This window comes from Struthio camelus, chromosome 17 (genome assembly GCF_040807025.1).
Source record: "Struthio camelus isolate bStrCam1 chromosome 17, bStrCam1.hap1, whole genome shotgun sequence".
Taxonomy (NCBI): domain Eukaryota; kingdom Metazoa; phylum Chordata; class Aves; order Struthioniformes; family Struthionidae; genus Struthio; species Struthio camelus.
The window spans coordinates 6857647-6881109 of record NC_090958.1 but is presented as its reverse complement, the minus strand read 5'-3'; the positions used below and the strand labels follow the sequence as shown (position 1 = coordinate 6881109).

General features: G+C 48.7%; 1 protein-coding gene across 1 annotated transcript in view; it reads right to left on the bottom strand.

Annotated features, from left to right (window-relative positions):
• Nucleotides 1-23463, bottom strand: part of RBM19 (RNA binding motif protein 19) — a 92344-nt gene that overhangs the window by 33196 nt on the left and 35685 nt on the right. Inside the window, exon 22 of the mRNA XM_068910705.1 lies at nt 2828-2933. Coding sequence (XP_068766806.1) covers nt 2828-2933 — 106 coding nt within the window. The remainder of the gene's footprint in view (nt 1-2827; nt 2934-23463) is intronic.

Genomic DNA, 23463 nt, shown 5'->3' with positions numbered 1-23463 from the left:
ACACCAGGGATTTCTGAAGGGGAGCCCCACATCTCTGCTCCAGCTTTGGAAAATCTCTGCGCGCCCTCCCACAGCAACCATAACTGCCCAGGAAAAAAGACAAACATGGAAGGCCACAGGCTTTAAATGCCCAACAAAGCCACCGTAACTATCCTATTACAAAAACATCATGTTTTATAAGACATTTATAAGCTATTTCCAAATTACCACTCTGAGCAAAAACGTCATTGATAGCCCACAGCTATTCAGCTCAGAGGTCTCTAGGCCTGCTCCCCTTCTCTCTCACTTAGCAATAAACTCTAAGCCAATTATGCCTGTGTTTACAATATTCAGAATCCTATTCATCAATCCACACCACATCCTTTTCCAGACAGCCAATGGAGAGCACTTGATGTGCCTCTTGTGAGACAATTAAATCCCTCAAAAAGATGATGGCAAAAAAAAAAAAAAAACCCTAGAAGGAAGAAAAGCTGCTTTGCTGCAGGGAAGAAAAATCCACCAAGCGATCTTTCGCAGGGTGACTCACTCGCTGCACGCTTGCCTCCCGTGGGCAGTGCATCCGGGCCTTTGCACACTGCTTCCCGGTCAGCCCCAGTGAGGAATGAAGACTCAGAAGGGGTGGTCAGGACAGAAAGCATGGGAAGAGCTCCGAGGAGAAGAGCGCCAGCAGAGGCAGCGTCAACGTTTGGAGGATGGAGCTTGTTAGGTTCATACCCACCAGCATGCTGCACAGAGCCGTTAAAGGCCATCCTGCAGTATCGCAGCACTGCAAAATCGTCCAGCATTAACTAGGCTGCTCAGACACTGGTTCCTCCATCTCTTTGCTGTGATCATAACGTTTAAACCTCTTGTACCCTGAGCGCTGGAGCTAGGGAGGCCTCTGCGCTGGGGCTCTCTTCTCTGTGGACTATTTCATATGCAAACTAAGAAAAGGTGCACTTACTTGCAGTTCCCTGAACAAGGGCCCTACCAGAACCTCTCTTTTCTATCTGGCTACCCGGTTTCGCCAAGTACAGAAGAATTTCCTATCTTTGAAATCTCTGTCCAGTGCAGCTGAAATTAGCCAACAGGTTCATAAGTGACTGAGAGGGACTGGAGACAGGCACTGAGAATATTATACAATAGCAATACAGAATAAGTTAGATTCCCATATAAGCCTTTCTGTTAAATATTTACAAGTTTCCTCAGGAAAGATTCATTCTCTGAAAGAATACCAGGAACAAAGCCGGAAAGAAGGACTCTGGCGTGAACCAGAGGTTAGAGCAAATTTGACCAGAGACTCAATTTTAGCAAAGAGCCCCATGCAAAATATGCAAAACAGGGAGGGGAACCACACTTCAAGACCATACACCACCGAACGAGCCAGCCTGGGAGGGGAGGACGAACAGTAAGCTGAAGGAAGTTTGAATTACGATCAATACAGGACTAACAAAGAAACTCTATGCACTGTGTTATACAGGAGGTCAGACTGGAAGAGATGATCTAATAGTCCCTTGTGATCTCCAATCAATGAATCCTGTCTAAAAACATAAACACAGGCTACACTTATTCCCTCCTCCTCTCTCCTTCCCCTCTGCTCACTGTCTTGAAAATTTGGAGTCTCTGTAAGTCAGTGGTGCCACTTGGTTCCTTTATGTCAGTGATATCATCCCTTGGTTTGTACCCACAAGTGTTCCACTTCCAGATATGGAGCAAACCCCCAGGAGCCAGTGGCAGAGCTGAAACCAGCACTGCTCTAGCTGTGGGAATACTCATACAATGGGATACAACCGGCCAAGGCCCTCTTCTGCCAAATGCATGAGACCGAGCACGCCTGGTTTATTCTTCTGGTAAAGGGTACGATCAGACAGGCTTTGATCTCCTTGCTACTTCTGGAAATATAGAACTTAACCACGTAAGAAAACTGAGAATGGGTAGGACATTTTGAACTGCAGTCTATCACGGCTTAAAATACTATGAAATATTTTCCAGCATAAAGTGCATGTCGACTGCAAAAATATCACGACACTGTAGCAATAGGTTTTTGACCTTTTTTGGTTAAAGCAAAATGTATTTTTGACCTGTAGGTTTCAGGAGTCCCTTGGCTCAGCTCTTGGTGCTCAGAAAGGAGTTTCCCTGAGCACAGCTGCCTGTGGTGGACGTTTTCCATATTGCCTTTAAACCGCCATCTTGAGAAAGCATCCTTGTCTCACCTAGATCAGCCACTCTTTTGGCTTTGTCAACGTATTTATCCCCACTCTTTGGTCCACGAAAACGACTGCATTACAGAACTTGATCTTTGTTCCTGTGTTTAGGGATTAGGCTTTTCTGCCACCCATCCGCATATGCTCCGAGCTACCCCAGCCTGTGACTCCATCACAGAGTGCTGAGACTGCACTACCATCACTATCATTTTTGTGAGCCTTTTCTCCCAAAGACAGCAGCTTGCAGCTCTCAAAGCAGGGCAAAGCAAGGAATCTGGATGCCCAAACAGCTCTTCCTCCTCTTTCTTTACTGCCACAGATGAAAAGCTGGTTGACCAGACAGAACTGGAGAATGATCCTAGCTTTTAGTTTTACCTCAGGTGACAATTTGCCCATATCTCAACCTTCACTGGCCAGACCCCCCACGGGCTGCAAATCCAAGTGTAGACGGGGAGAGAAATAGCCTTCAGCAGTTGCCTACCTGGAGGTTTTAGCCTCACTACAGCTTTGCTGGTGGCTGGTAACAGACTGCCCAAACCCCTCAATGTGACAGAGCCTCCCGTCTCACTTCCTCACCTTCTAGTCTGAGACCAGTCTGGGAAGGAGCCAGAGGGGGAAGAGAACCCGGCAGATTTAAGTCTCACCTTCGCATCCTGCTTGGTGAGGAAATCCACAAAGCCAAAGCCACGGTGAGATCCTGTTCCTGCCATCTTCTTGGGCAGCCGGACAGTCTTCAGCTCTCCAAAGGTGCTGTAAATTAAAGACAGAGCAAAAAGCAAAGATACTTTGAGATCAAGGAAAGAATTGGCTTTTTATCACAAACCACGGCGCTATCAATTACAGATAAACGTTTCTGGCTTCTTGGCACAGAGAAATGCGGCCACTCCACTTTCCTGTGAGCTGCATGTCCAAAGCACCTAGTAAAGGATAAAAACTCAGCTTGGATTTCAAGGGCCATCCTTTCTGGTTACAAACCTTAACCCAGCAAAAACCTTCCCCATTTAAACTGCTGTAATTCCCCTCCCCTAGGAAACCTGCGGAAACCAAGGACCCACAACCTGTATGTCCACACCCTGCTCCAGCTGGGCAAAACACATCTCCTGTAGCATGACGTTAACACTACGCAGGGGTGCTCCTGACTGTAATTAAGGGAGACTTGTCTGTACCTTTGAAGATCTGTGCTGCAGCGCACAGGGCACTGATGCGAGCCAGCGCCTGAATATCGCTCTGCGAGCAGGCTCATTCCCAAACAGCTCCCTCTGTCCCCAGGGGCCTGGTCTACGTGCCGTGTTCACAACGGTATGATCGCTCTGCTCTGCTGATGCTAGCTATGATTTTTCAGGCTGGATTTCCTCACTTTTCCCTTTTCCTTTGGTAACTACATTTCTCATTCCGTAGCCAGGAATCTGATCTCTGTCATTTGCTAGAATAAAACTGTTTGTATTTAAGCTTGCTGAGCGTATAAAGCAGAACAGCTGAACCTATCAGACCGAAGACCTGCACTTGCTCCAGAGGAAACAACCCCCAGATCCAGCAACGTTTTCAGACAAGTTTTTGAGTGCCAACAGCACGGAAAGGCAGGAACAGGGAAATAAAGGGGGTTCCCATTTTGCTGAAGAGTGTGCGTTAGGGCTGGCAACATCGGGTGTTGGACACGGTGCACTGAAAAGGCAGGCTATGCCTTTGGGATGCCTCATCACACTGTGCATGTCCTCTGAGAATGAACTTGTCACTTGAACGCTAAAGCGTGCGGCCAGCCCATCGACCTGGATCTTGTCCATAAAACTTGGAAACAGAACCTGAGGGAGAGCTCAGCTTGAGAGAGGGCTCGCAACTCATACGGTCGAGCCCACCCCTCCACAAGCCCTCTCAGATACAATCCCTCAGAGAAACTCCCAGACAAAGGAGATGTTTTCCCTGCATCCAAGCTCTAGCTTCCTTTTCTCCTCCCCTCCCCTTACGGCCATTTATCAAACGCATATGCACAAACTGCAAGCAATAAATATTTAATGTAGACCGGGTCTGAATAGATGTGTTATTTTATTTGAAAATCTGCACACACACGCACATACACAAAAGCAGCCTGGGATGCGGCAGTGCCAAGGAGCACCCAGGAATAAACACAGTAAAGGCCATAAATGCTCTCGTGAAATGATATAAGCTAAATCCTGGGAGTTAACCTGGTGCACTGGCAACATGACCAGGCATTCATCTACCCAATTTCCTTAGGCAACGTGGTGTGTAAATGTACCATTATGAAGCCTCAAAATGAATCCGCACGTCTCCTCCTCGGAGCCTTCCTCGCTCTCCCTGCCTCCCTCCTGCCCCTTTCGAGATGACGCTACGCAAACAAACAAACAAAATCAAGCGGTGGAGCCAGAGCAGCCTGGGGAAGCAGGGATACTCAGCTCTGGGAGCAGCAGGAATGCTGCGTGGCTTCCTGCAGCAGAAAGATCCTCCTGCAAGGTGGCCACAGATGACAGGGGACATGGGAGCTCTGCAGATGGCTTTTTTCATTTGCTGCAGCCTTGTAGGATCTTGGATGCCTTAACTGGGATAAAAGGATCGATAACGAGCTCCTGTCCCAAACAGATTAATACCTAACTAGAAAAGACAGACAGCGGGTAGCGTGGGCAGGGGAGGCCTTGCGCTGATCTACCACACCATGGAAAACATGAACTGTGCCATGGACATTGCCTGGAGAGGAACAGAACAGCGGCTAAAGGACTCAGAGCACCAGGGAGGATTTATTAGAGAACACCTGGCTCTGGTACGCACTGAAACACCACCTCCCTTTCACATGACACCAAGACCCGATTTCACATGATGGGCAAATAGAGGCACAAATGGGACAACTCTACAAAGACACCTCAGCAATATGCAGCAGGAGTTAAGGCAGTTACAGACCACAGGGGGTCAGGGCGCCAGAAGGGAAGTCACGGTCACGCACATCAGCCAAGACAGAGATGGGAGAAGAACGTCAGCCGCAGCCACGAGGCTCCTCGTCCCTCAGAGCAGCCTGAGCGTGAGGTAGCTGCTGGACATGTGACACGTCACCTCGCGCTGTTTCCTATGGGCAGACATGTCCACCCAATGCCCTGCCTGACCACCACTCTCCCATAGCTCCAGTGAATTGTCACACGTTTGTTAACCCCCCCCCGTTAATTCCCTTCTGGGAATCTTGGGCATCGCAGATGAGCTTCACAACACGCTCTGCTTACATCTATGCTATGAGGTAGAGACAGGACCAAAGCTTGGTCTGACCAGCTGCCACACTGCGACCATCAGCCAAAGATCTCTGCTGGTGGAGCAGATCACAGTGCACCTAGCCCTGCCACCCCTTGTTCCTGTGACTGGAAGAACGAGGATCAAGAACACAGTAGGGCACCACATGCCTTGGGTGGCGCTCCAAGGACCCAGTGTCACTCTGCAATGGGAGACGTGCCCAAAGACGGTGCAGAGAGCATGGCAGCCCTGATCTGGACCCAATCCAGACCAGAACTGGCCAAGAAGCATCATGCATTTCAAGGTGAGGGCTGGGGGGATGAAGGGTGAGGGACAGGCACGAGCCCAAGCAAGAACAGCAGTAGCCACCCAGGGCTCCCAGAGAGACGTGACCGTCAGCTGAAACCACAGCACAACTTTCAACAAGGAGCAGGCAAAGAGGGAGGGTAAGGAAAACAGAGGGGCGTAACAGACACTGCTCAGAGACAGAGCTGACCCCACTGGGGCTGAGGAGTAAAACACCCTCCCTCCCACTGTGGCGCTAATTAGAAACCACAACACAGCAATTACCAACCAAGGAACTGTGAATGAAGTGGCGAGAGCGGGCCTTTAATGTTCTCCTCTCCAAGCACAAGGCAGAGACTCACACTTCTTTTTTCCAATTATTTCCTTCAGATTTGGGAGGCGGGGAGCCGAGGCGGAGGGAACCCAATTACCTCCTGCGGCGCGAGGTTTGTCTTACGCAGGGAAGCCAGGCGCCACCGCATTCGCTCCCATGCTGGCTGCATCGATGCCACGGCCGCAGCCATGGAGCTCCCGAACAGTCGTGCACCGAGTCATGCCACAGCTGCCAAGGGCAAACTGCACAGGATGCGGGGCTGGTGGATGGGAAAGGGACGTAGCCCACCAGCCAGGCAACATGCAAGCAAGACTACGGGAGGGAAGAAAGCAGTTTTCACACAGACCAGTATGTGAACACCTAGACTGCAGCTTGTCCGTAAGTTCCAGTTGAGCTGCTTTAAAACGTGTGCTTCCCCAGAAGCGGGGACGGCTGGGGAGGTGGGTGGGCTCCCAGCAACTCAGCTCCGTTATATCTGCCACCTCCTTCCCCTTGCAGCACTGGCAGCTCTGATGTATGCAAATCCTCCCGCCTGCCAACACAAGTGTGAAAATGCAGCGCCCACCCCGGGAGTGGGGGGTTTCCTTTTGGAGACTGATGTCTCTCTCCTCTCTCGGTGGCAAATTGGATGGAGATCAGAAAGCGCTGGCGTCACACCCAGCTGTCGGAGCGGCTCACGCAGAGCACAGCGCCGTGCCGTGCCGGCTCCCCTCCCTGTGCACAACGGCTTGCAAGGAAGTCTGTGGCATTAGCATGAAAGTGTGAGTCTCCAGTGGTCACAGACTCTTTCTGAACAGAGATACTTGCAACCAGGACCTGAGCTCCAAAGTCTTGGTGCTAAGGAGAAACTGAGCTCCAAGGACATAAGAGCATCCTGGTTGAGGCTTTGCTGTCAGCCTGGAGCAGAAAGTTCAAGTCAGTGACTCCAGTGTCGCTTGCCCTGGTGCACCGTGAAGCTCCAGCGCTATGATGAAAATCTCTGCATCTGTTTGCACGTATGGATGGAGACAGATGGGCGTAAGCCTTACTGGCACTCTGAGCCTGCTGGATATGAGGCAGAGCCCTTCCAGGGCAAAAGGAGTACGGCCACGTTAACGTGGCGCTGTGCCTGACATGCAGCTAACATGGTTACACAGCTTCCAGACCCAAACTGGCATTGATCCAGACAGCTCAGCCCAGGCACAGCAGCTTGGATTTGTACCCACCTGCATCAACACATTTTCCAACTGCTCCATGGTCCTCTGTGCACCAGTGCCAAGGCTTTGCTACAGCCTAAGTGCTGAAGGACTTGGAGGCCACAGGAGCAAAGTCCTTTCCTTCCTAAGATACCAACTTGCTTGCAGTTAGCCCAGTTTTACTTTGCATAAGATTGCAAATTCCCTTTGGGTGAATCCTGCCCCTGCCAGACCCACAAACCTAGCCCAGAGATGGATTTCTGGCAGGACACTTAGTGGCACATTGCACCGCGCTGCTCTGTGAAATCATCGGTAACCAGTGCTCTTGCGTGTGCTCCTGGAGCCAAGGTGTGCAGCAAAAACAAATGCACAATGTTTTATGTAAATGACTCCCACGTGGAACCGCTCGCGATTAGCACAGGCAGTTCAGAAGGCAAAAGCAAACAGCAAGAACTTTGCCGCGGAGGCAGCAGGTTTGCAAACCGTCCAGCAACCTGCAGTGCGCTCAGCTGGTTCACCGCCTTTCTGCTTTCCTGCCTGTGTATTCTGGAAAAATGGTGTCTGAAAGGCAGTTCTTTGCAATCACAGCGATTTCACTCCTCAACTTTAGCAAAAGCTGCTACCCGGGGAGAGAGAATTAACTCCCTGGAAGTGCGGTGAAATGGAAGCCAGCAAATGCGGGGTTAGGGTGGAAAGTAGAGCCCAGGTAGAAGTGTGGGGTGGGTTTGGAGGATTCGGCTTTCCCAGCCTTAGCCTGTCTGCATTCCCCGCACACCGCAGGCAGCTTGCCAACCAGGCTGGCAAAATCTGCGCTCAAGCCTGAACTTGCTGTCCCAGGCTTGGCATGTTTTCATTCCACTAGCTAGAAGGGATGACAGCCCTGACCAAATACTGCAGCAAAATATTTCCTAAACCAGAACCTTTGTTTTCAGCTGACCCACGTTTACAATGGGAGAGGGGAAAAAAAACTTGTATTGGCCCTGTCTGAACAACTGTCAACATGGATATAGATCAAGACAGTCACAACCCTTCCCCAACAAGTTACTGATCCCAGAACTGAACAGAAATAGAAGATCTTCCAGTTGGCTCTAGAGGATCGGCCCAGGGAAGCCAGGAGAGACTGGCTGAACGTAGGAATTACCCTCCCCACCACCGGCACTCACCACTGCCACAGGGGCTTGAGCACTGCCTACACGGCATTCCTGCGTATCGACAACTTCCCTGTTGCTTTGGCAACTCTTCCAGTGGTTGTGCAGTTATCCCCTCACTTTCCTGGCTAAGCAGAGGGAAGAACATTTCTCCTCCACGCTGCAAGATGTAACCCTCTGGCTGGCTGCAGGTCAGAGGAACATCACTCCTTGGGATTGTAATTATATCCTTCTGGCACAGGCCAGCTGGGAAGCAAGTCCTTTGCCTGCTAATTATAGGACATTATATTGCTGTTACACAGGGCACAGTCTAGCTTAGTAGATAACATACTGCTCATTTGGCTTTGCCTGACTGTTTACTAGAAGGTGTTTGGGCATCCTCATTCAACATGACAAAGAACCTGAAGGACGCAGAGGTATGAAAGTACCGGAATGCAGGTTTTCTCCAGAAACCCGCTTCCTCTGCCAACACGACTGCTTCCCTAGATGTCCCTGCAATGTTCACACTCTGCAGCTCCCTCAACTTCCTTCATCGTTCTGCTAACAGCACTGCCAAAACTCCTTCCAGGGTTTCCACCTCAGTATTGCCAGGCACGCAACTGCCAGCACTGTCATCCATCACTGACTCCATTACCTCTTTTTTTAAAGAGCTTTTCTTTTCCCATCACGTCTTGTATGAATTTCTGCCCCTTGCTTCCAAGCCTCTTCCTACCCTCAGCCACCCTCCTGAGGCCCAGACCCGCTCTCCCACCGCACTGCCTCTGCTGCCCCAGTCAGCAGTGACTGCCTGTTTGCTCATGTTTTATAACTCCGCTATTTCTCATGTGACAGACACCTATAGATCAGGCTGAACACTAATCCAGCTGGAAAACCTCCCCCATCTACCAAACACAGGAATCTAGCACTGCTACGAAATAGGCACAAATCATTCCAAACCTATGCCTGCACCATTTTTTACTCCAAACTCAAGATCCAAAGTTGCAGATGCTCACAAGAAAACCAGCCAAACACTTGCTGAGCTAAAGAGCCCAGCCAGATACCTTCTGACCCTTCCTGCTCTACCTGTTCTTACCTACTCCGTACCATTCTCTGTCTGAAATAGGAGTATTTAAACTGCCAGCTTTGTGACAGGTCTTTTCTCTTTGCCAAGCACCTATCGTGTCTTCAGTACTACAGCAGTATCGCTGAAGACTGGATCAGACGATTACGTAGGTAGTTCAGACCATTAAGATGAGAAAATGCTAAAATCAGATCATTATTTTCAAGTCTCAAACACAAAGTTGCCTTCCTTCTGCTTAATCTTGATATGCCCTTAGCTACAAACTGATCAAAGACTCTGGTTGCAAAGCTCCACAGGGAGGAACACAACAGACATCTCCAAACCATGCAAATTCAAGTGTTGTCCATTCCCAGAATAGAAGAACTTCGCACAAAATTAACAAACAAAAAGTCCTTACATTTCTCCAAACATACTGGGACAGATGTCCCACTGAAGGGAACAGTCCTAAACCTTCCCTGGTTTATCTCCCTTTGAGAAAGAAACCAACAATAATCACATTGAAACCTGGTCATGATAACCTCTGGCACGTAGCTTGCCAACCTTCTCATGGGTTGCTCTTTCTATCCACCATCTTCTCCTCTCCCTGCTCCTTTCCTGCGGAGTCATAAAGGCTGTCCTGTCATCCCCAATGATGTGCCACTGCCTATACCCTCCCTTTGTGACTGCTGGAAGCTCTAGGAGGGAGCTCAAACAAGAAAGCCAGGCAGACTGGGACATGGGCTCTGCTCTACGCTCCACCACTTGAAAGTGTTCACCAGCAGCGACACTGGGCAGGAAACACAGAGTCCAAAAAAGATGCAAATCCTTCCCTGCTGTTCCCATGCTGCACACCTTCTCCAGCAGCAGGCCTCAGCTGCGCTTCAATCTAGCACAATTTATTCAATCGCTTTGCAATGGTCCTCTTAATTTTATTTTTTTCTATAGCCCCCAAATAGGACCTTCCCTCCCCCAACAAATTACTTCCCTGACAGTCTCTGCTTCTGCACTGATTTGCTGATTATAGGGGAGAAAAAAAAAAGGCCCTTTTTTCTTTCTTCTTCCTTTAGGAATGCAGGACTCTGCCAAATGGTTTTGCCCCTGGGCTGAGTCATGGTCAGTTCCACCCCCTGCATGAGAGAGTTAATGAAATACCCAGCGGAAGGTCCCTCCCCGCCTCCTGCTCCAGGACTTCAGCTGACTCCAGTACAGCTAATCCCATTACAAGAAAATAACGTGGATAATTCAAGCTAATGAAATCGTTACAAGAATGTGGACAGCCAGGGGTGGACATTCAGAGCCAATTTAACACTCGTTGGTGTTGTTATCCCCAGCACAGGAAATATCTGAAAAGAGGAAGGGAAAGGGGGGAGGGAGGGAGAGAGAGAGAGAGGGAGAGAAAGCCCTCCTCTCTTGTTAGCTTAAATCCTATTAGAGAGTTCAGGAATTAATCTGCCACCTATCTCCCCTCTTACCATTATCATCATCATCATCATCAATAACGTCTCCTCGGTAACCTCTGAAAATTAATAAATGAATGTGCAGGTGGGCACTGAAGGAGTAAAGCCTCCTGATACGCTGAAAAAAGTGCATTACTGCTGCTGCTTCCACCTCCGGCAGAGAAAACGGGGAAAGACGACGGCTGAAGGGTCTCTGCAGTTGCTCAAGCGCCCTGGCAGTTCCTCGGCGCACAGGCTGCATGGCTGAAGCAATTCTGAAAAGCAAATCCCTGCCTGCCTTGTTCCCACCTTGAGCCAACCTAAAAACCTAATCCTTCAGTTCCTGCAGTAGCTCCTCACCTACTGCTCTGTCCACACTGGACAGTCCTGCCGGAGATGCGCTGGATGATCAAACCACCTCAAAGCCCCTATGAAAACCAAATGGTAAAGGCGTGCGCGCTCCTTGCTCTTTATTACACAGACCTTCAGTCCTTCAGGCTTCCTCTCCCCTTTTACCCGTCACCGTTACCTTTGTTTGGAGGCCTCTTGATCTGGTGCTGCAGTAAAACTGGGTTTTCGCTTAGTAACTACTTGTTCTTCACTTCCAGCACTGGCAGATAGTGCCTCTGGGGTAACTGCCGCTTTCTACTGCAGACGCAGCTACCTTTCAAAGCAACAGAAGTCCCTAACTAAGACCCACTCTTCCAGGGGAGACCTAAGGAAACAGATCCCACCTTGCACAGAAACTTCTGTACTAGGATGCAGCAAGCCTAAAGTCAGATTCACCCGCTGCTACCTACTGTGGTCACACATGATGAGTAAAGCACAACACAGCTAGTGTGGATGGGACATCTCCAGCGTCAGCCACTGGCTCTGCACAAAGCAGCAGAAGCAGATCGCCGGGATTCACCCTTTCAGCACTAAGCATGTCCAGGCACAAGCTGCTGCCTGGGTTGTGCTCACAGATGCAGCGGGGTACCTTTTCTACATCACACAAATGAAGTAGCACTATCTCCTTGGGTTAGGAGTTTCATCAACTCTCTCCGTGACAAGATTTCAGAGGTATTCAAGCCCGTACCCTCACTTCACATGATATCATGAAGATTCAAACGCCTCCAGCGTTTTTATCTGCGTACAGGTATTTCACACCTACCCCTTTAGGTAACGGCAGAGACAGCTGCCTTCCCAAGATGACATGATCTTGCCCTACACATAGTACATACCTTTGTATGCCCCCAAAAACACATGTAACTAATTCCTTGGAAGTTTAAAAAAAAAAAACAACCCTCAATGGGGCAGTAAAATAAGACAACGAAGCGAGGTGAAAGAGTCATGGGTCTCAAAGAAACACCAAGTTTGTCCAGGACACAGATTTGTCTCTGAAACAGGGCTTTAAATACAGAGCACCATTTAATTCAGTCCTACATAAAGAGACCACAAAAATCAGGAATGGCTGTTTCAAACCACAAGGTTCTCTGGGATCGATGCCAGCCGTCAGGGGTGACAGTCAGGCTGGACCAAACACCAAGAGAGACTGCAGCCCTTGAGCAGCTGCGGAGGCTCCCAGGGAGCTGATCGCCCTGCAGCAATGCTGGGGAGTGAAACGAGGACTCCTGGGCTCTGTTTCAGTCTCAGCTTCCCATGTGCTGGTGACCTTGCAAAAGCCCCATCTTTCGCATTTTTCAAGCTCGTTGCCTACAAAACCATGCAGTCATGCAAGGTTTCAGTCAACCCATGAAGGCAGCAGAGGGATTTTGGATTAAAAAAAGGAGGTGCAATGTGAACGTGCACATCTTTGGTACGAGAAACAAAATAAAAGATCCACTGCAAAAGCAGCAGAAAAAGTGTAAGTTATATAAGAGGGTGATTTCGCTTTGCAAGGAAGAGAAGCTAGCCGAGGAGCTTGGCACAGCATGGAAGTGGCTGGCTGAAGGAGGCTCTGCAACCGAGAGCAGCTTGTGATGACCTCATGGCATGAGCACGGCCGTGCTTTGCAGGCATTTGGCCAGCAGGACACCTCTCCTCTCCTCTGACGAGAGTACGAGGGCCAGAGAAAGGCGTGAAGGCTCGGTGGGACCCGGAGAAGGGAACATCTAGTTTCCAGTAGGCCTTTCTCTCTCTCCTCTTGCTCCTACACGGAGCTTCTCTGATGGTTTGTACACAGGAATTTTTCACCTTTCTGTCACTGTGGCACAAATAATATCTTTCTCCTTTTCTTGGGCTTTATTTTCAAATTAACACCAGCCAGATTTCCACTCCCCAAATCTGGCTGAAAAAGGCCAACGATTTCCAAAAGCAGCATCGCCGGCGGCAGGGGAGGGAAGGAGCGCTAAGAGCCCTCTGGGACGTGCCCGGAACGAATGGCACCGTTCGATTTCTCCGGGTGCTCTCTCGCGAACATGCCTAATTACATCCAGACGGCGCTTTCGGCACACCTGCCACAGCAACTGTTTATCTTACCGACGACTTAAAGAGCATCATTTGCAAAGTTTGCTAGGAAGGAAAAGCCAATTAGCATGTCGCCGGCGAGGCACAAAGGACCCTCTCACTTTATCTCTGCCGTGGCTCCCTCTCCGCAGCTCAGCAGAGGACCCTTTCACGCTAATTCCCCCTCTCGCTCCCCTCTGCAAACACTCACTCCCTCCTTCCACTCTCTCGCTTTGGCTCCTCCAGTAAGAAACATGCTTTTGCAGTTTCTCCAAGGGGGGGGGGGGGAGACATAAAAAAACCCAAAGCAAACCTGCGAGATAGCAGAGGGAGGGGGCAGAGGCTGGAAGCTAGCCAGAGCTGCCAAAAACCAAGACTGCTTTCGCACAGTTCCTTCCCACCTGCTTCCCAAACACCACGGGAAGGAATAAACAGCACTCCGAAGGGTTTCCCGGCCTGGGGAGATGTCAAGAGGCAGTGGGGCAGAGCGGTGCACAAAGGACAGCCCAAGACATAGTAACAAGGGTAATTCTTTGGGCTATGCATGCTACAGGGGCTTGCAAATAGAGTGTTTTTTTTTTTTTAAGAAAAAAAAAAAAGGGGGGGGGGGGAAGAGGCAGGCACCTAGCCAGTCAGACCTGCCTCCAGGTGGCAAAATAAAACAACACTTTGCCAACAAATACATGCAAAAATCAACCCGGCAGAACAGCAGGGGCTGGGGTGCTGCGCGGTGGGAGAGGAGTTTGCAACGCCACGCTCCTGCGTCTCCATCTCCATCCCAACGGCACGCTTCCAAATTCGCCTCTTTGGCCCTGGGAGGGCTTAGCACATCTGCTCAGCCTTGCTGGTCATGTCTCCCTCATCCCACTCCTTGCTTCGCTGCCTCGCAGCACCCAGAACCTGCCACCTGGGAACGCTCACCTCTCCTGTTCGATACACCTGACCAAACCCATCCTTCTTTCATTCCCATCTTCACCTTCCCCTGGTTCAGGATACCACTGTCACAAGCTTTGCCAGGACTCTCCTCTCTCTCTTCCTCTTCCAGCTGCAAGTCTTTGGATCTGTCATCCCTGTTTTCGGGATGTCACGTCAAACCTTCTTTCTCTTAATGCTCCTGTTAATGAGTTGATGTCTCTTGCTTTCCCTTTCCTTGTCAGCTCTGCGCTCTCTTCTCGCTTGCGACCACCAGTTGACTCGTTTGTTTGCGCTGTTGATTTAAGTTTCATTGCGGTGCCTTTCTGATATGCCTTCCCACACTCTCTGGATTCTTTAATCCAGATTCTTTAGCTCTATGCTCCACGAAATGCAGCAGCTGCTCCCAAGCACGGCACGCTGCTCACGGCTCCAGGATGCACAGGGAGCTCACAGGATCGATGTAAAAACAGCCTGGGGCCCACTTAGTCTCAGCCTCTGGGAAAGCTGGTCCATCCTTAGATCGCCCTTGCTCCCCATCTCTGAACCCCTTTTGCTTTGAGTAGCGGAAACTAAACAGAGTTCAGTTTTTTCTGGATTCCTCCTGAATTTTGGCCCAGATCTTCAAAAGATGTTTAGATACTCAACACTATAAATATTCCAATGTCACAGATTATATGGTCATAGATGTGCTTTTTCCAGGGTGTTATGAATTTACCCACTCATGCTCAAGAAGTATTAAGACCATTTTTCCGGAGCAGGCTCATTCAGCAGCAGCCTCCCTTGGAGCTCACGGTAAAGCAAAATCAGAACTGCAATTGCCTTGGCCCCCGACCAACATGTAACCACAGGACTTTCCCCCTTCTCAAGACACAAGACAGGAATTCAACGCCTGTTTCCCATTGCTTAAAGCGCTTGTTAAAAATGTAGCAAAACATTTTACCCCTTCTCAATTTATTATCCTTAACAGTTGCTTATAAGGGACCTTATCAAAAGCTTTCTGAAATTCCAAGTAAATTAGTCATTAGGCAGGTTTTCAGAACAGTAATTAGGCCACTCCATGCCCCTGATGTATTATTTACCTGAGAAGATATACATAATTAGGGCTCTTCTTTATAACTGGTATTACATGCACTAAATTCTACTCCAGTCTATCGTGTAATTACGCAATTAGGCTGCATGCTAAACAGAAAGAAACCAATTCTGAAAACCAAGCAAAAAGAAAAAAAACCCAGTAATTATTATTTTTAAATCCTTCATCAGCAGCATAGTGGCAGGTTTTAGAATTTTAATATCTCTCCACTTAACTCATTTTTAAACAGGTGCTAGAACCAGGTTTGGTTTCCTCATTTGGGTTCATTTAATCCTGCTTTGTACGGTTTAACGTTGCGCAAGAGATTCAATTCCTTAAAGAGATTTTCTTTAAGGCTAGTGTTAAAAGGGGTATTTCCCTTCCACGGTCCGTACAGATTTGCAGTGCTCATGGAAGGAGGTCTGCATTGTCTTATAGTCTCCCTTTGCCTCCCCTAGTCTCCCCTCTCCTCCCAAATAACGATTATTTTTCAACAGCTTCTCAGCTGCAGCTGGAGGAGAACGACAGCCGCAGACAGGTACAGTTGCTATGGTACAACTGTCACAGTAATTTAGCCCTACCGTGCTGGCTCCCACAGAATAATTTAACTGGGCAACGTGGCAAGAAGAAAGGTGGGGAGCGCTGGGTGGTGGAGCTCAAGCAATCAGACTTTTGCTGCAAGAGAATTTAACACCCAGGCTGTAGCCTCTGGAACAGACGTGCATAAAAACGTCTAGCTAACCCTGTTGTTCTGTCTCGACAAACCCGCACACTGCCTTTGTGCACCTTTCTAAGAGAGGATTGGACACAGCAATCTCCGATTTGTTCCTATTTTCCTTCTGGTTATACTTAAAAGCTAGATCTCTTCTGCAGGTCCCTTCCTTCTGAGCTCCTCGCCTTAATAGCTGAGCGCATCCCACAGTGTGTTGCACAACCAGATTAACATCTGTCCTACCTTTGTTTCCTCATCCCTGCTGCTGGAGCAGCATGTGCCATGGGGTGAAACATACAGTGGGGAGTTTTTTTAATCTACCTATTGTTATACATCTATTTTAGAGTTGGCAAGATCAAAGAAAAGCACTCAGGACTTACTGAGCATGCTTACAACTCCCTGAGACGATACCTGCTTATTAGCCGCATTTATTTTCATGCTTTAAAGACTCCAGCGATTCATTATTTAGTTAAGCGTGATAAGATTTTGTTCTGAAACCTTACATCTCGAGGCTCAAAATTTCAAAGCCACCTCAGGCAGCTCCCACGGCACAGACCCTGAGGAAGGACACGGTGAAAGGTGCACAGCTGGCACAGGCAACTTCATAAGCTTTAGGAAGCCGCTGGTTTAAATGCTACCGTTGGACTTAAATTGAACTCTGCAAGAAAACTGAGGATTCAAAGCTGTCTAGTGGTCTGAAAATGTGTGAGTGGGTGACTTAGACTTAAAAATAACAGGTATTGCACATCTGTGACAGAAGCCGTCATTCAAACCCAGCAGAGAGGTTGAAAATCTCCCTCTAATTTTATTTAGATTTGTTGCTCTTATCCACTTTTGCCATCTTACAAAAAGGCGAACTCGCTCAGTACCCAAGCCTTGTCGCCGTAAGACCCTTCCTGTGCCACTGCATTTCAACTACTGCACAGACTCTGCTATTTGCACTTGGGCAAAAAAAAATTTTTGTTTCAAAAGATGTCACCAAGGGTCCCCATCTGGTAGAGCCACTAACACACACCTATCCTAACAGTAACAATTTTGGGGGAAGACTGTATATCACACAATTTATTCTGTATATACACAATTTATAACCAAAGGGCTAGGGCTGGAGCTGATTATGCGGAAAAGAGCTAATCCACCAGTTTTGTTCGTGGTAACTGTTTTTCAAAGCCGGCGCTCTGCCTTCTTGGCTACTCTCAAATTCTGTGATTTCACCTAACTGACTGCTTTCTCTTTGAGGCTACAGTAAATTTTTCTTTCTAGAGAAAAGAAAAGATATTCAGGCATAGTCGAAACCAATACAGAAGAGATTTTCCTTGCAAGAGAAGACCATCTCTATCAGGACAACCAGGAGAGGACTTGTCTTGAGCTTTCCCATCCTGATATCACACCAACCTCTAAGGACTACTGCAGGAGCAAACACCTATCAATCAGGCCAAACTACAAATGTCTGTCAGGTCAAACTCTGATCTGCAGCTCCCATGCTCATTCTCACTGAGATGTACAAGCGAACAGAGTTGTGACCCTTATACCTCAAACCCCACGAAATCTCCACCAGGCAAATCCTTGCATGGATGTCAGTGAGAGCCTCCACACTTGCAAAGCGTTTCACAGAGCTTGTGGTCCTAAGCCATAATTCTCCCTGTATGCAGCACCTTGCAGGACCAGGGCTTAGGAGTTACCAAGTCACCGCAGTAATCACCAGCAGGTCAGGATTTCAAAGGAACCCACAGCTTGAACAGCATTGAGATTTGGGGATTTATCTCTCCTGGGCTCTTTTGAAAATCCTGATCAGAGTGCAGCTATGGTCAAAAATAAGTTATGCTAAAAATAGTATTCACAGGAGGGCCCAGTACAAATCTACTCTTCCCTATGATTCTTATGAGTCAGCTAGCTGCAAAGACAGAAGAGGAAATTCAAACAACTAGCAGAGCAGTAAACACAGAATGGAGATTCAGTCATGCCTCATGGGCCCTCAAAGGGGTACCTTGTGTATACTTCCGAAAAAGCAGCTTCGCAGTTAAAATATGAGGCTGAAATGACTGTACCAGTAGTCCAAAAAAAAAAAAAAAAAAAAAAGGAAAATCAGATTCAACTGTAGAACCTCCTGCACTAAGCTGAAGGAGAATAAATATAGAAGCAATGAGATATTTATAGGCAGACAGCTATTTTAACATAGCTCTGCTTTAAAGAGAATCCTTATTTAAGTCTTGTCTCAGTAAAGCTGCAGAGCGACTTAAAAAAAATAACCAGATTAATTATTTTCATCAGGAGAACAGAGAAACATGTAGGGAAGATCAAATGCATGCAAATGCATTAAGAACTTGGATGCTCAAGTGAAGGGCTTCTGTTCTGGTTACTCAAAAACAATAAGAATCGTGAGATCTCCCTAGCACAGAATTGTCTCTAAAGAGTCTACTCTAACGACACCATAAGTCTTTGACAGATCAGAGTGAGACAAAGCATTAAAAATAGGCACATATCTAATCATCAGGTAGGGCTCAACGCTTTCCCCTCCCTACAGCTGGCAGGCTGAAACTTCCCACATGATTGCACTTTGACCGTCCAATGCTGTCCGCTCCAGCAAAACAACCAACAGCAAAAATTTAGATTTTATCATTGCTGGATGCAACTTAGAAGCACTCTGTTACATATGTAGGAATATTTTTAAGGTATTGTATTTACTCTGATAACGGTCCTGACCCCTCCAGCTTGCCCTCAAAAATCAAGGTGTAGCCGTTACCCAAGTCCGTTCTAGGGTTATGGCAACACAGGTTGCTCTGCCACTTGGTTGCTCTTTCCTAACCTGCAACAACTACAACACCTGCTAAACCTCAGAGGTTATTTTGTTCAGTGGGGCACATCCTTACAGGTCACTTGAAAAACTCAGAAGACAGAAGGGAAGGAGCAGGAGCAGCCACATGGTGCAAACATTATTTGAGCAAGTATGGGATTCAAAGACAATGTTTTGATTGTATTTCTACAAAAAAAAGGAATTGTCATTTTTCACCAACAGGTCTGGGAAAGCTTGCAACATCTGGATACGAGAGGATTTGTTCCAAGGCAGCCAGGAAAAGGAGCGGCAGAGTCTAGAAAGGAAGTCAGACAACCCAGGCTGATCCAGGACTGCAGAACTTTCCGGGCAAGGAAAACTGCAATGGAAGTAATTTTTTGTTTGTTTAAATTTACTTCCTTATCTATGTCTCAGCCTTGTAAAAACAGAAGAACGTTATTGGGGCAGCAAGGGCTCATCAAGCTCATTGGCCAAGTCAAGAGTTGCAATTAGAATGGTTCCGTATAAAGAGAGAATATAACCCAGCCCAAGTAACCAATTAAAACACCGGTCTAAGAGAGGCAACAACCCAAATACTCCCATTATTTGCATGCCGTGTCACAGCTTAACATCGCTAAAAGGTCCTTTAAGCAGGTTCTGATGTGGATAACACCCAAAGGCACGCACGACTGCAGCCCAAGCAGGCCTAGAGAAAGGCCTAAGGTAGACAGCAGATGCTAATGAAGGTGGAGTTGAGCACGAAACACGGTGCCAGGCTCTGCCACTGACTTCCCACACGACTGTAGGCACATCGCCTCTGCCTCACACCTCTACCTCTAGGGCAACAACTGGTTCCAGGAAACACTGCCCAGCTCATTAAACACAGAGGTCGTCAGGGCCAAGACTCCAAGTGAACGTGACCTCCACCAGCCCAGCAGAATCCCAGTTTTGGCTGGAAGAGCGCAACTCAACTGAAGAAGCCGGACCACGTATCTCCATGCCTAGTTACGCTGGCGAACTCCAGTCTCATCAACACTCTTCTGAAGACAGGCGTTGCGGGAGGTGGATATAAGCAGGATTTATGTAGATTTTACACTGCTTGCAGAGAGGGAGATCCCGCTGCGACGGATGGACAGGGCGAGCGGCCGCGTCACCCCAGCTGCACGAGTTTCCACCCGCCAGCAGAGCTGCCTGCTCACACTCCTAACACACTGCAACGTGGAAGCGAAAACAGCAGCCTGAGAAAGGAGTCCAGGAACCGCACGTTCAGGAGGAGATTCCTCAGGAAACGGTGGCCTAAGTCGGGCCACCAAATTCGCTTCCTCTACGCAGGCACCCGCAGCAGGGCTCCCACGTGCTTCCCATCTGCTGCACCGAGTAGGCAGGCATAAACCCAAAACGCCTGCTCCTTCACAGGGCTTAAGTTTTTAGGCAACGAAAACAGGAAGGAGAAGTTTTACTCTTTCCTTGGCCATTAACAGCAGAAGATGTCTCGGGACAGCCTTCGAGGGCACGGAGGCAGGAACCAGCGAGGCAGGGGCGCACGCGCCTTTCTCGCCGGGGTCTCGCCGTGTTGGCGCGTGGCGAGAGGCAGAGCCTGGCAAACCACGGCAGCCGCGAACCCTGCCGCCGTAACCTCGCTAATTTAATAAATGGACTTTGACAAGGCTAAGTACCTGCTTCGCTGCTTCCCCATCCCTCTCCTCCGGCCCGGCCCCCTCCCAGCTCGAAGCCTCTTAAATAAAATAAATTAAACCACCCAACGAAAACACACAGCCTGAGCGTTTTACAGCTCTGGTCTCCGGCGGGAGTCAGAAAAATGCAAACGAGGCCAGAGCTTGGAAGAACGGTTCAAAGACAGCTCCAAACGCTGAACCGAGGACCGGCGCGTTTAGGTTTAAGCCCTCTTCATCCTCCCCTTCCTGCTGCTGCTCCCTCCACAAAAAAACCCCAAGCCTGCAGAAACGCTCAGCACAACGCCATGGGTGGTCAGCATCGACTGCAGGCAAGAGCAGACGCTTGTACCTTGCTGACAGATGCCACCAAAACAGCTTCACTATCGTGGGCTTAATGAGAACGTGAACACGAGATACAAAGAAGGGGCTACCGGAGAGGAAGGGGAACCACGTTCTTCTCAGTCTGCCGGCCACGCACGCACCAGCTAACCTGCAAGAGCTGCAATGCACACATGGACGCCCAGAGGAAAAACCAAGGGCAATGACACACTTTTGTTTCCTGGCTGCCTGGGCAGGCCCTAGCCACACCACACATCGCCAGCGTGACGGAGCTCGATCCACCCCGGTGAAATGCAGCCACTTCTAGCACAGGCTGAGACAGATCACGCTGTACCTGGAGCACGTTCGTATCGATGCTATTTCAAAGCAGGGGAGGGGAATGACTTTCCACATTGGCAACACAGGGAAAATTTCACCCCCACCTTGCAGAGAGTTAAAGGCAGAGCAGGGAGCTCGTTTCTCTGTCTGGGGAATGTGCTGTGACGCTTCCCCCTCAGTGATTTTCCACTGAAGATCCTAACTTTTAGCGGCAGAACAAATAGGTATTGCCACCTGAGCTGGTACACAAGCTGTGGTTACATGCTGGAGTTGAGGGCCTGGTTGAGATGAGAACAAGCAATGACTCCCCAAGAAGACATGTTCAGCTTGAATAGACGCACTTGCTAAGTTACAAGCTTTCTTTAGACTCTTGCACCAATACTAAGCAGTAGGACTCTGGACCACCACCACCATGGCTTGGCCACTTCTGAATGCCTGCTACTCTGTGGGTTGGACCAGAACCAAACCCACAGAGATCCCAGAAGCAATATCTCTCCTGCTTATTTCTGCCCCAATGACCAAGTCTGCGCTCCAATGTCAGCTGTAAACCGGGACATGCGTAAAGCATAAAGTGTCTATATCTTCCGTTGATGATGTCCCCGAAGCATGCTAGATGCTAAATCCACCTGACAGATGACGAGCTAAATGCAAAGAGCTTCTGATTTAAAAAGATGCAAATTCTTTTTGGGACAATCTGGAACATTAGGAGCTGCCGCTTGTTCCTCGAATCAATTCAGCTGCCACTCGTTTCTCGTATCAAATCTAAGTTTCTAGCTGGCTGCCAAGTGGATTCTTCTACTAAGAACTGCATATATCCTGAAGCCATCCCTGTGCTGGGGGATACTAAGTTTGGCCTCTCTTACTTGACCATCTCTTTGCCTAAAATTCATAGCAACTTAATACTGTAGCTCCTTTTGCTGCCAGGCAGAGGATACCAACAGCATGATCATAGATCGCTTTTCCTCCAGAAGGGATAAAAACATTTGAAAATGTAATCTTAAATACTGTGCCTACCACCACTTTAGTATTTAACATTTCCGAGGGACTCCTCTGCATACACAAACCCCACGAGCACAAAGTGGCAAACATCCCTTTCGTATCACCCAGAGGGAAAGCAAGGCACAGCTTCATGATGAGACTTACTAGCAGCCAGTCAGATGGAAACAGGCTTGACTATTCCAATGGAGTGCTGGAAAAAAAACCATTTCTCCAGCAGATGCCTGACGTCTGCAGAAGAACTGAAGGCACATCCTTGTTGCCTCTAAACAGTGGGACACGCAACAAGCGGCGGCACGCAGGAGAGACCAGGATCCCTGATGCAGGAAAGGGTAAAAGTCGATGCTAAGAATTGTCACTGCAGATTGGTCACATACAACGAGCCTGATGACAGCTAGCTGCTATGTGTGGTGCTTTAGCCTCGTAAAAAGGTAGTTCAGACAGCTGTCCTGCAAGCTATCCCTTCTCACGAGGTCAACGCATGGGTGGGGAAATACACTGCACCACAGAGATGCCAACGTCACCGAGGGATGTGGCTACGTAGAAAGATCCTGCTCTCAATGCGCGCGTTAGTGGATGGCCTTTTCAAGGGAGAAAGGACTTTGAAAACAATGGGAGTCAAGAAAGCACTAGTTTGATGCTCAGAGGTGACTAATAAAATATATTTATGGATTCAGGGACGTTTAATAAGTGTGAGCACTAATCAGGCTTAGTACTTGGCACCCTGGAAACACAAAGCTGCATTCTTATCTTCCAGCCAATTGTTTGGCTTTATGATACTTGTAGGAACCCACTCTCCTCCAACCCCCCACCTACCTGGGGGTTAAAAGTTATTGTGGGCAGAGAGAGAGGCAAATATGACAGCAAACAGCAAAGAAAGAAAAGGGGGTTCACCAAGGGAAGCCAGCTCAGAGCGGTCTTCAAACCGCACGTAAAACCGCATTATTCCCCCAAACATCGCTTGGGGCCACAGGACGCTGCTGCGCTCCGAGCCGCGGGGAGCGGAGGTTGATGCTGCCCGTGGCACAGGCTTCGCCGACACCATCGTCCACTACCAGGGCTCTGCAGGCTCTAGAGCCCCAGACCTCAAGGGTACCTGCCTCTGGAGGAAGGAAGTAACCCCCTTCCCAAAGTTTATTACAAAGCTTTTCAGCCTTCAATAGCAAGGCCCACCAGCTCTCTACTGAGGGTAGACTAACACTGACCAACGCTGAGAGGGCTCTTCCCTCTGACGTGCCATCTTCCTTCTCCGCTGTGCAAACGCAGGGCACACCGAGCTGCTGCCACTCCTCCAAAGGGGCTGCGTTTTGCCAAGTACTGGAAGAACTGCAGCTGTAGGTAATGCAGCAGGAGAAAAGGAGAGGAGACAGTTCTTTCACCCTCAACCTACAAAAAGTTAAAAAAAAAAAAAAAAAA